General features: G+C 37.4%; 1 protein-coding gene and 1 long non-coding RNA gene across 4 annotated transcripts; one reads left to right on the forward strand and one right to left on the reverse strand.

Moving 5' to 3' along the window:
- The first annotated feature begins 1,773 nt into the window (after positions 1 to 1,773).
- On the forward strand, positions 1,774 to 5,802 carry LOC26533785 (uncharacterized). Its single transcript, XR_004469737.1, has 2 exons — positions 1,774 to 2,944; positions 4,184 to 5,802. It is a non-coding gene; the product is annotated as an uncharacterized lncRNA (long non-coding RNA).
- Gbeta13F (guanine nucleotide-binding protein subunit beta-1) lies at positions 5,269 to 8,884 on the reverse strand. 3 transcript variants are annotated; one of them, XM_033381646.1, is made up of 3 exons: positions 8,711 to 8,884; positions 7,497 to 8,178; positions 5,269 to 7,428 (listed from the first exon to the last, which is right to left on the reverse strand). In XM_033381646.1, exon 3 carries the CDS (start codon positions 7,315 to 7,317, stop codon positions 6,295 to 6,297), a length of 1,023 nt encoding a protein of 340 aa, XP_033237537.1. In that variant the 5' UTR covers positions 7,318 to 7,428; positions 7,497 to 8,178; positions 8,711 to 8,884; the 3' UTR covers positions 5,269 to 6,294. The 3 variants fall into 3 exon arrangements, with proteins under 3 accessions (XP_033237537.1, XP_033237535.1, XP_033237536.1); XM_033381644.1 differs by having other exon boundaries at positions 7,497 to 8,209; XM_033381645.1 differs by lacking the exon at positions 8,711 to 8,884 and adding an exon at positions 8,516 to 8,531 and having other exon boundaries at positions 7,497 to 8,209.
- Positions 8,885 to 13,008: the final 4,124 nt, after the last annotated feature.

Consider the following 13,008-nt stretch of genomic DNA (forward strand, 5'->3'; position numbering starts at 1 on the left):
GCAAAATTTCAGATGGCTTCTTCCCAGTCATGTCTCCTCCCCGGAACAGTCGGCTCATTTCTGAATCCTCTGACTCTCCGAAGGTTTTGAGCAGCTGACGCTTACTTGCGTCGTACTTGTTGTCAGACGGTGGGCGAGTAATGAGATCTTCGATTGCACGAAATTTTTTGGTCAAATTTGTGGTCGTCGTGCACCACATTGTGCTAGTTAATGAGGCGCTCCAGTTGTGCGAACCAAAGATGCGGATTCAATTTATTGAATTTTGGAATGATGATCTGAGCTAAATGTTGAGAGTTTGGAGCTGTTGGCTGCGGCTGCTAATTGAAGCTGCTGCAGTTGCACCCTTAACTCATTTGGTGGGTTCGCCATGTTTGTTGCGTCGTAAGATTTGTCGACGTCTTCTGCCAGTTTGTCTTTGATCGAGGAATGCAAAAAATTGTGCTGTTCTTGCATTTGCGGTTGTTTTTTAACGTAGGGGTCACCACTTTATCGGGTTGGCCAACATATGCATGAACTCTTATTGATGTTCTTTATTAACTAATATTTTATCTACAAAATGTTCTCTTATCGTCGAAATCTCAGATCAAGATGCCAGACCGCTAATAATAGTCGCCGGTGCTGCGTCACCAGCGAACGACTCTAAGATCAGTGTTGTTGAGGGGCTGCGATCCGGGCTGCCACAATACCACAATGTCATCAGTGTGGCTGAGGGGCTGCGATCCGGGCTGACATAATACTTTGGCGGGTTGGCCAATGTACGCTTGAGTTCTTATTATTCTTCTTTATTAATTATCATTTAATATAACAAAAGCTTTGTTTAGAGTCGAAATCTGAGATCAAGATGTCAGACCGCTAATAATAGTCCGCATTCTGGCGGATAAAAGCCATACTGACTATGTATCGGGTATAAATGTAGTCGCGGCCGTAGCTGCGACTCAGAGCGTTCCCCCTCGGCTTAAGCCCAACTAATGTTTTTTTTACTACTTTCTCAGTCTGAGATGACGAGTAAAACAATCAAATTTTTTAAATCAACCTAACGATAGAAAAATTAACAAAAGGATCTTAATGCTTTGAATTACACCATGCAACGGGACAAGTTGTTGTGATGTGCTTTATATGTGCTTAACATAGTCGCAAATAATAACTGCAAATAAGTTACGCAGTTACTGGGTGCAGGCGTGAGAATGCCATCTTACTCTAGTAGATTGATATTAGTAAACCTCCCATCCTTAGTTAGTGTGATTTTTGTGCGCAACTTGATCCAGAGCCGCATAAACTTTACGATTCCTATTAGATTCAATAGAAATTATATACCGTTGTCCCTTCCAGTTTGTAGATCGAATTATTCCTTGCATGGACTGTTTAGGGTTTTATGCTTGTATTATAATTCCCTCTACCATAATATATCCACCACTAATTCCTTTCCTCTTATTAAATTACCAATACCCACATACCTTTCTCGTAATTATTAATTGTAGTCGTATTTGTATTTTAAATGCATGCTTAGTTCTCTTAGTAAGTTTAGTTATAATTTTCCTCGCATATTAACAGTCTAACAGCTATCTTTCCTGCATGTTCGCGTTCGCGTCATGCGGCAGCGCGCCTCGGTCAGTTGAGCGGGAGCAGGGCTGCGTTTTGACTGGAACTCACGCGTAACAGCCTTCTGCTGGTGTCACAGGGGCCACTTGATTGTGTAATAATAGCATTGCTAATTTAAAGATGCAGTAATTGCATAACGTCCACTGAACATCCAAAATGGTGGGGTAGCGCCGAAACAGACGAATTGTTGCGTCGATAGATACAGGGTGGCACCTGTGGGTTGCTTCTGTGGTAATGTGTGCATATGTGCACTGCACCATCTTACTGTCTCCAACTTACTTTGGGCAACCAAGGTCTTTTGCACTTGGGCAATCTATGCATGTACATAGTTGGGTTCTCTGTTATTTGAGTTTCGCATGATATATTTGCGAATCTAAATATTCCTTTAAGAAGCGCGTTTTGCAGATTTGAATGCCCACGCTGGAAGTAAATATGTTGATTTCACAAGTTTTTTTGTCAATGAACGATTACTGGTCTGAGTGGTGCACTTAAATTGATTTTTATAACTCCCGAGAAGGTTCGATAGGGGGGGGCTATGTATGTTCTTGGTTTACATCTGACTCGAATTGTGTATATCAACATAGTGTAAGGGCCTAGTATGTCTAGATAACATGATAAGAGATGGGAGAATATATGATCGACGAATATAAATTATTATGACTGTTAACATTCTTACGGAAGATTGTACAAAATCCTGAGTATCACCAAGTTTAGTTTTTAAGTCGGCCCACTAGTACTTGTGAGTATTATTCGAATAATTTTAAATGTAATCCTTGATTGCTGACGCAACTTAAGGGGAATTGACTCACGGACCGATCTAGTGCTCTCCACCCTTTGCTGTTTGTGAAGTTGAATTTTGGGACTAGTCTATACATTGAAAGTTGCAAAAGATCCTGGTCTTACAATTTAAAAATTTTGAATAGTCAGGAGTGGCGGTAAAGTCTTTTGGCAGGCGCGCAGGTAGTCTTTTTCCTCGTCCGTTCCTTAATAAAGATTTAAATCCAAACAAATTTTATGGTTTTTGTTTAAAAAAAAAAATTAACTCTAAACTTGCAGTTATTGCACAACTGAGTGAATAACATGATAGTCTTATGACATAGCTATCGCGAAACACTTAATATTTTGCTCAGCAGCGGTAGACTGCCGATTTTCTATCGCCCTTGCACCGAAGGCTGAAATCGTTGGAAAATATTGCGAATCTATTTTGTGCTCATCAGGGAGGATTGGTTTCCTTCAAATTTCGGAGCTTTTGGTTGAATCACACAAACCATATCGGGCAAAATGGCCAAGAACCTTGAAAACTTAAATGGGTATTATTAATGATCGTATTTCATAAGACTTCAAGGTAAGGAAGTATGTTCTTATGTACATATGTATGTACATACAGTTATAGAAAAAATAATAAAAACGGCTTTTTTTGTATACCTTTCGCAATTTTCTTCAGTGAATATTTTTTTTCAAGTTTCATAATTTTAATTGATTCTGTATCAAAATATATCAAAACAATAAGATTCAAAAAACTAAATACATTTTTTAATTTTGTAGGCTTGGCAAAAAAGTTGAAACAGACTGAAATCATTTTTAAAAATGGTGAAATTGAATTATAGACGTAGCATTTCATGAAGTTAAGACAGAAGATATAAAATAACTATTCCAGCGGATCCGGTTTTGTTGTTTGCTCTTATATTTTTCAGAATCGGTCGTGAAGTACATTGACGGATATTAAAAGAAAACACCCTAAATCAAAAATCTGAAGGCAAAACAATGACTGATAATGCCACAAAACTAAAATGTTACAAAAAAACTGTTTTCTGTGTTTCAAAAATAAAACTTTCCTTTCCGTCATTGGAAGATCTAATTAACTATCTTGGTTCAACTGTTAGTACGCGTACTATAATAAATAGACTGATTGGTGTCGATTAAAAGAACCAAATATTTGGAAAGGTACCAGTTCATACATATGTAAACAATTTTCAGAAACCGATTCAATTTCGAGAGGGGTATTTTTCTCGTCCAAATTGGAATTTTATGCTGACTGATTGTTAAATCTTATTGTTTTGTGATATTTATATACATAACTATACGCTTTCCATAAAAATTGTGAAACTTAAAAAAAAAGTTCACTAAAGAAAATTTTTAAAAATACGAAAAAATATGCCTTTTTTCCTGAACGTATACATTTGTATACTGAATTTTATGCCCTTCAAGTATGATTTCGATTTTTACACTTCATGCACCTTTATTACAGTGTTTTTGTCTGAGGCATTTATGATTTATTACAATTAAATGACAAGTGAATATTGTGATGAAATTACCACGTGTATTGAACCCTTTATAATTTCATTCACTACATATGTATGTACATACGTTTATGTACATCGGTGCATATTGCTATCATATACTTAACCCGTCTTTCTTATTTACGTTCACGAACAACTTATTCAATAAATTGATCCTTCATGTACATAGATACATGTGCATATGTAAACCTTTGAATGTGAATATGCATTCACATACATACATTAATTTAATTGGCGTTTGCTTAACACAATTTTCTTTATTATTGTATGTATGTATATTCTAGGTAACGCTGAGTTGACGGCTATGACACAAATTATAAATTATTTTATTTAGTTTTATTTCTGAATATGTTTCCTTTTGTGTATGTGAGTTATTTTCAAATGAACACGTACCCTTTTTTTAATTTAAATGCCAATTTTTTTTGTCGAAACATTTTAATTGGTTTACTTTGTAATGTAAATTGCTAATTACAAAGATACACTTTTCATTTATTTTATTCGCTTTCGGTATATATATGTAGATAGTAGGCAAAATTATAAACATTTAACTAAAATATCTATGTATTTGTGCATTTTTGAGAAATAGTATCGTATTTAGAAACAAATTAAAAATTGTATATAAATTTTAATTTTTATATTTGCAGGGAAAATATTCTGATACTAACATATTTAAGAGTCTGCGTAGACTTATAATTTCTGGGTTAAAATTATAGAAATAAAATAAAGCATTTAACTTATGGTATGTAGCTTTGTTTTATTTTAAGCTAAATTTGCAGAAATGCATACATTATTAAGTTTTGAGCTTACGGTTTATAAAAAAATACGAATCATATGGGAGTGCATCGAGCGTAACATTGTGACGTACTTATAAAATTACACAGCTCAAAAAAATGCAATGGTCTAATACACTGCAGACTTTAAAATACCATTAACACACCAATACGTCATAAGTATACGAAGGTTGAAAACAATGTTCTTGTGATGAATTTGAGTTTAGTTCAATACACGTATGTTTGTGATTTCTTGCTGAAATTTATTACATTTATGATAGCTTTAACTGCTTGCAAGCTGTTTTTCTATCGGACCCAATCCGTGCATCCGTGCATACTGTAAAAATTATACAACAGTATGTTTAAATCTGTATCTGCAAGTTCGCGACAACAGCATCAAATAATTTTAAATATTAAGAAATCCATCTAACCGTGATGCATGGCCGACATGGGTTATTCTGCTGGGAAAAAAGGCAAAAACTATAAAAACTGTAATTAATATATTTGTATGAGGAAAAATCCTTTCCTTGCAGATAAAAATAAGATATTTAAAAACTGGAAAACCTAATAATAAATGGGGAAAACAATTGAACAAAATGTTTGTGTATGATAGTATCTATATTTTCAAGCGCTGTTATTGCAAAATGTGTTTTATTTTACTTTTCCGCCCATCACTTCCGCTATTCTATGTATGCATATGTATGTATGTATAAGATTTTGTTAAACATTTATGAATCGTTTATGTATTGTAGGATTTAAAGTGGTTTTTCAATTTATTGTTGTAGCTTATATGGCCATCATATTATATGTAAATAGTTGTTCACTAATACATAATTATGTTATTTAAATCATTATTAATTTTTTTGTATATAAATTAAGGACTTAAACATAATAAGAAAATTTTTTATAAAGTGTTTTGTTTACTTGTTTCATTACTTGATTTTTAAAGTTTTTTACGCAATAATTTTAATATACCTTTAGTTTTTGCTGTGATTTTTATATTTTGTAAATGCTTTAACTTTATTTGACTTCGCTTCATCAGGATTTACTTTCTGAAGTTAGGTTCATACGTGAAAAATTGTATTTTGTTTGAAGTCATACATGCCTTCAATGATACTGTTTCAATGTGCAAACGACTAATGCGTCATTGTGTTGTACTCCTGGTCGTGCGCACTCGTCCACTCAACAAATAAGACATGAAGCAAGTTTTCTGTACGTACGTTTTAAATCGTAACTGTAACCTGAATTCTGACAAAATAACTTACTGATTGACTATCAGCGGGGCCTTCATTAAATCCTGTTTTGAATTTACACTAATAATATTCTTGTATGCGTGTGTATGTCTATTTGCATGTTGCGTTTTGGTTTGTTGTATAATTTAAGTTAATAAGTATATAGCAATATAAATAATGTTGTATATAAAGTTCTTTGTTGTTGTGGTCTACATTCTAGTCAACGTCGCTGCTCCCACATTTTCAAAACCTGCAGACACTCATTATAAATTAAGCACAGGGGGGTTACACCAAAGCATGTACATCAAATCACAATGTAGATGGTGTACCACTAGCCGTTGACTGCGCAACCGTTGACCCCACCCCACCCAATAATGAATTTTTAAATCCCGCTTAGTTCCATACACGCAAGAAGGAATCCCAGGATCCAGTTGCCACAGCCATACCATTCTCAGTGACTCCCAAACATGATACACGGTTATCGTGGCCGGCAAGAATACCAGACCTTTCAGCTTTCATCGTGTCCCACACATTGCAGTTGAAGTCGTCATATCCCGCCAATAACAGGCGACCGCTCTTTGAAAACGCCACAGAGGTTATGCCACAAATGATGTTATCATGAGAGTACATAGCAAGTTCCTGATCGGCGCGTATGTCAAATAGGCGACATGTTGCATCATCCGATCCTGTTGCAAACGCTTGTCCATTTGGGAAAAAGGTTACTGCATTGATATCAGATTCGTGACCTGGAAATGTTTGTTTACAAACACCCTCCCGAATATCCCATAGCTTAGCAGATGCATCGCATGCGCCAGAAACGAAGGTTTTACATTGCGGGGCTAATGAAAGAGCCATAACATCTCCTGTGTGGCCCAGGAAAGAAGTAACTTGCAAGCCAGTCTCGATATCCCAAAGGCCACATGACATATCACCTGAGCTGGTAACGATTTGATTGTCGTCCAGGAAGCGGCAGCATGATAGATAACCACCATGACCCGGAAGTTCTCGGGACACACGGACATTACCCTCACGCGTCTTTAAGTTGTAAATTGAACACATGTTATCGAGACCACCGCAAGCAACATAGCTGCCCGATGGAGCGTACGCGCAGGTCATAACCCACGAAGATCGCAGTGGAATGGCGTGCACTTTATTCGTAGTGTGCGAGTCCCAAACAATTAGCTTGCCATCTTGTGAAGCTGAGACAAGGTTTCTGGAGTCGTTGCCCCAATGCATCGCGTAAATTTTCGCCAAATGGCCCCGCAACGTGCGTCGGGTGCGCATTTGTATGCGTCCGATAGGTTCCAGAGAGGCGGCTGCCTGCAACAAGGATGTGTCACATGCGGCCTTGCGAGCATCCCGTATAGCATTTTTAAGAGATTCGGCTTCTTGCCTAAGACTGTCCAGTTCATTCATCTTTTATCGCTAAAACTGATTTTTTCTTTTGTTTTTGAATCTTTTATTCACGTGTTTCCCGATTTCTGTAACCGGCGAATGTTCTCAGTGATGCTGGTAGTGGCGGAAGTTCTAGTTGAAAAAGTATATCGGATTTCAGTAAGTCTGAGCTGGGATGATTTTAAATAAAATATACGTACGTGATTTTTTTTTTAGCGTTCTAGTATCGTCTAAAGAATTAGCAGATCCTTGTGACGTTGGCAATCTATTTGCATTTGCTTTTTAACGGCCTAGTAGCTGACCACAGATCAAGTGTCGATAGACAAAGTATTTTTTTGTGTCGTGCAACTCTTTTTTTCCATACACTATACACACATTTTGTCCTTTAAATCCCTTTCGTTCGTAATTATCGTTTGTTTATCGAAACTCTGAAAACTTAAAATATTACCACATGTGTATCAAACTGTGGAACGTATGGTGTAAATAAATAGCTTTTAATAAATGTATTTTGCTATCATTTCGCTATTATCCTGAAATTTGTTTGTTAGTTCCGGCGATTCCATAGACCAGCGACCAATCTAATGTCTTTTTATTATTGGTTTAGTCAACTTCTTTATGTTCTGGAACACAAATTACAGTTTCCGGCTGTTCTTCTATTTGTTTGAAATACACTTTTTTATGGCAGCTTGAGCGACACACACTTGTTTCACACTCATTAGAAATCACTAAAATTTCCGGTTTATTTTTCTAAGGTTTAGCGTAACGGATTTTAGCCTCAAAATTGGACTATTTTTAAATAATGTTCTTGTGTGACACAAGACGATGAAAATTTTCCTTTCTGCTTTCTGTTAGGTAGCCTACTTCTGTTGGCTATTCACTTGTCTTTTTTGTACACCAAAATTGCAATTTTGCACTACCACCGATGCGTATAACGCAGATTAGAGTAAGCAGCACGACCAGTGACACGAAGCGGTGCGCAATTGAGAGCGCGTCAGCAAAAGCAGGTCGACGTGACCACAGGCGGTGAGACAAAAACAGTCAAGATGATTATTTGTCCCATTCACACCAACGTCAAGAGCGCACAGTAAATATGACAAAGAGCAAGAAAGAAATAGAGAAGAAAAAATAATCAATTTTAAATAGTAGAATATATTTTTTCGAGACAGTAAAAATAATTAAAATTAGGTTATACAAATTATTACAATCTTTCAAAACTTACATTGCGACCTAGAAAAATCTTATTCATAAATATGGCATGCGTGCATCCGTAACGGAATGGTTGCATATACGTATATGCTGACATGTACACATACGGGGGAATATTTTATTAAAGCACATACACAAAGTAGAACCAGATCAGTCATTTTCTACAAATCTTGGACAATCACATTTATAAATTGTAAACCTTACTTACACTTAAATTCAGGTTTGCCACTTAAGAAGGTTTGTTAACTATCCTCAATAGATAGGTTGAATTAGACAAATTACAAGAGAAAATTTTGGTCAACGAAGACACCAATCCGTAACTTTTCATTTGCACTCTACAATTGGCAGCCAACACCTAGAAACAAATTAGGGGTGTCTGAAAAAAATACGATGTATTCATATTAGAAAATCGATAGTATCGGCTGAAAATATTCTCTACTGACAAGTCATAATAGACTTATGACATTCAACTTTGCTAACGGACTAATTGCAAGAACAGAGACGGACTTATGGGAAAGGCATCCAGCGAGAGCAAAATATATATTCGTCAGCTTGGCTTTCCAGTTTAGCTGGAAGCTTTTCAGATCTCATTTTCTGGCTCTTTGGCTGTGTGTGTTGGAAAACATAATTTTGTTACAAAAATGTCCTCAGTTTTTTGGGTCGGGGAGCCGTGTCTGGAGACGGCTCCGAACACTAATATTATTTTATGTCTCTCATGGTATAGCTCTCTTCGCAACAAAGTCGAATGTCATAGGGCTATAAGTGCACACTGAGCACATCCAGTGGGAACAGTGGGATTTGTTGACAGATGTGAAACAACGATTTACACTGTCAGCATACACCACCACCCTCAAAAAGCAGCTGATGAGCATCAAATTACAAAGTTTTGGTCTGAATTGTGAAATTTTAACAATTTTAAATTAGTTAATTAGCTATATTGTTGACTATAATAAAAGAATCCATATATTTACAATGAACGTTACCCTTTGGACCCCCTTAAAAACAGCAGCAGTTCGGTTTGGAAGTTAGTTTTTCTGGGCCTTGGCTGTTCGCAATTTGCTGAAGTATCTCTTGCTTTGTTTCTTGCTGCTCTTCCTGTAAAATCTGCCCTTCCTTCTTGACTTCAGAAGATTTTCCAGTTTGATACGCTTTGCTGCGGCGCCTTGATTGAAAAAGGAGAATACTAAAGCTGCAGTTGGATGTGTCCAGGGCGAAAATGAAGAAATTATTTCCGGACCTATGCAAGTCCACAGTATTATAATGGCAAATGTTTATAGAGAGATACTCAATACATGCAGTCCATTTCGACTTGCGTGCATTGTTTGTTTATTAAATGGCTGCAAAATACTACAAAAAAAGATAGCATATAAGTATATTTATATGTACATATGCTTACTTATTACCACCAATTCCAGGTCTCTCCATTTTGTTCTATTTTTTTCTAATTATACCCGATACTCAAAATGAGTATTGGGGTATATTAGATTTTTGGTAAAAGTGGATGTGTGTAACGTCCAGCAGGAATCGTTTCCGACCCCATAAAGTATATATATTCTTGATCAGCATCAATAGCCGAGTCGATTGAGCCATGTCTGTCTGTCTATCTATCCGTCCGTCTGTCTGTCCGTCCGTCCATCTGTCCGTCCCTAATAGCGCCTAGTGCTCAAAGACTATAAGAGCTAGAGCAACGGTGTTTTGGATGCAGACTTCTGTGATATGTCACTGTTAGAGGAATATTTCAAATTTTCGCCCCGCCTACTTCCGCCCCACAAAGGACGAAAATCTATGGCATTCACAATTTTAAAGAAACGAAAAACTGAAAACGCAGAATCGTAGAGAATGACCTTATCTTTCGAATCTGAAATGGATCGTGTCATCAAGAAAAAAATTTCATTTTTTCTCGCCCTGTCTCTTTCTCTAACACGCACGTAGCATAGCCGGCTTTGCTTAGCGTAAAATATTAGCGCCTAGATCTGAGAGACTATAATAGCTAGAGCAACCAAATTTGTGATCCACACTTCTGAGATTTCGGACCTTGACGAGTTTATTTCAAAATTGGGCCACACCCTCTTCCGCACCTGCAAAGAACGAAAATCTGTTGCATCCACAATATTGTAAATTCGACAAAACTAAAAACGCAGAATCATAGATAATGACCATATCTAATGGGTTTCTGAATCTGGATCATATCGGATCATTTTTATAGCAAAAAGGAACAAATCAATTTGCAGTGGCTACGCAGCGTCCGACGTCACGCTCAGACTGATTTCCTGTCTCTCTCGCACGCACTCTTTGTCGTGTCGTTTAATATTAGCGGCGTCTGCCGGAGGAGAGCCATACTGACTAAGTATTGGGTATAAATGTAGAGTTGTAGTCTCCGCAGCAACTCACAACGTTCCCTCTCGTTTTGTCTTCAACGCATAGCTCGCAAACGACGGTCAACACTTTTTCACTTTGCTGTCTCGTCACTGACGAAACAGAAAAAGACCACGCAGACACGGTCTCTCACTGAGCAAAACACTTTGTCTCTTCGCTTGTGTTATGTGTTTCGGGTTTTCGGTTGAGCCCGACACACGATCGTGTCTCACAATAACAACTTAGAGAGACACTTTGGTCAAGCGCTCACAGAAAAACTGTCTTTAGATGAGCAGAAACAAAAAAGTGTCTGAGTAAAGTGTTTTTAGTTTTTTTCGTCTATATGTTTATTTATTCATGTTTTCCGCACATTTTGGGCTGTTGTATTATAATATGTATATTTATTTGCAAAATTGGCAAACGAACATTTTCGTTTTGCTTTTCACGATTTATTTTAAGCTCCAATAGTCTAACCGTATAAAATTCACAAAAATTGATCGTTGCCATAAGCATCACACGTACAAGCACGCATACATACGCAAAAGACACTTTGTTCGTTTGCTCGCGACGCTTAGTGAAAAACAGGAACAAAAGAGAAGTGAAGAAATCGGTCTTTGCTTGAGCGAAGAGCGAGTTGAGCAAAAACAGATTTGATCGGGTCTTTTCAGTCTCTTTTCTCAATGTGTCCGTCAATGTGAGGTTTTTATCAGACACGCCGAAAGTGTCAACAGTTATTTGCGAGCTATGCTTCAACGGTTTAAAATTCGAATTGGAATTCGAAATATGTCTATGCGCAAACTATCTTTTTATTGCCAGTCATTGCTTTATAGGGTTGCATTTGAAAACCTTCGGCTAACTATCGCATAGAAACGTGCGGTTAGGAACATCAAAAATGGATAGTGGACTGACTGGGAAATTTTCGGAACTGCAAAACCGTACGGACCATAGCCGAAATGGATGGTGGATGGTCGTCAGTGTGAATGGCTTAATAGCTCTTAGAATATTAAGTTCGCGTATTTTTACTATAAAGATACTTTATTTTAAATAGAGTTTGTATTGTACGAAACAAACAATAGTACACTGCCCTCCGGCTAACCTTTTTCGTCCCGAATAAGTGCCAAGTCTCCTCCATGGTAAAGCGTATGTACCACTTTTAGTTTCGCTCTTCGGTTGTCTTCTTTTTTTATGCGATACACCACATGATTGATTCGTTTTATGACTGCATAAGGACCCTCCCATTTTGTCTGTAGCCTCGGAGATAATCCTTTCATCCATTGAGCGTTATAAAACAGATCATTTCGGGCATCATTAATTGGATGCGACTTCTTATCAATTTGTTAATCTCTTTCAACCGGTCCCTTCTATCATCATCAGTGATTGTTCTGTTAAATGTTGTGGTTACGCCGAATTTAAATTGCTCCCAAATATTGCAGCCGCCGGCGTGGTCGCTGTCGTATAATGCTTTCCGGAACGATATGCCATTACAAATATTGGAGTAAGCTCATCCTCATTTCTGATTTGCGTCGACAAATTTCGTAGGATACTCCTCTAAAGTACTGTTAAAACGTTCTAAGTTGAAGTGGGGTCGTATGAATTTTCCAAATTCCGAATGTGTTGCATTCGTCATTGAATGTGTGAGACTCGAAATTACTAGTCCGAATCTTGTTACCCATTTATTGATAAACACGTTCGTCACTGTCGATGCCACCTGATTTGGGATCAGATATACTTCGGGCCAAATAATCAAATAATGCTAAAAATAATCAATTACCACGACCTGATATTATTTTCCACTGTCTTGGTTGGAAATGGGCCTGCTATATCTGTTCGGAGCAGAACCCAGCCGATTAGCTGCTTGCCAAATAGCACCTAATTCTTGGCCCTCAGCCGCTTATTTTGTTTGTTACTTATGTCTATGTCACTCATTTGTTTGTTAAAGCTTTGCGCTTGCTTGCCCTGCTAAACGCTCTCTGCCAGTTCGCTCTTCGCTATTTCCGCTTTGCGTCTGCCTACCGACGTCGGCCGAGCAAAGCTGCGCTTAGCGATCGGAGCGGCAATGTAAAGGGCAGGCAAGCCACACTTGCAATTTGGATGTCACGCATTAAAGAACATATCGTAACTTTATTTCTGCGCCGAGTTGTATTTAATTGG

The sequence above is a fragment of the Drosophila pseudoobscura genome, chromosome X, assembly GCF_009870125.1.
Source record: "Drosophila pseudoobscura strain MV-25-SWS-2005 chromosome X, UCI_Dpse_MV25, whole genome shotgun sequence".
Lineage (NCBI taxonomy): Eukaryota > Metazoa > Arthropoda > Insecta > Diptera > Drosophilidae > Drosophila > Drosophila pseudoobscura.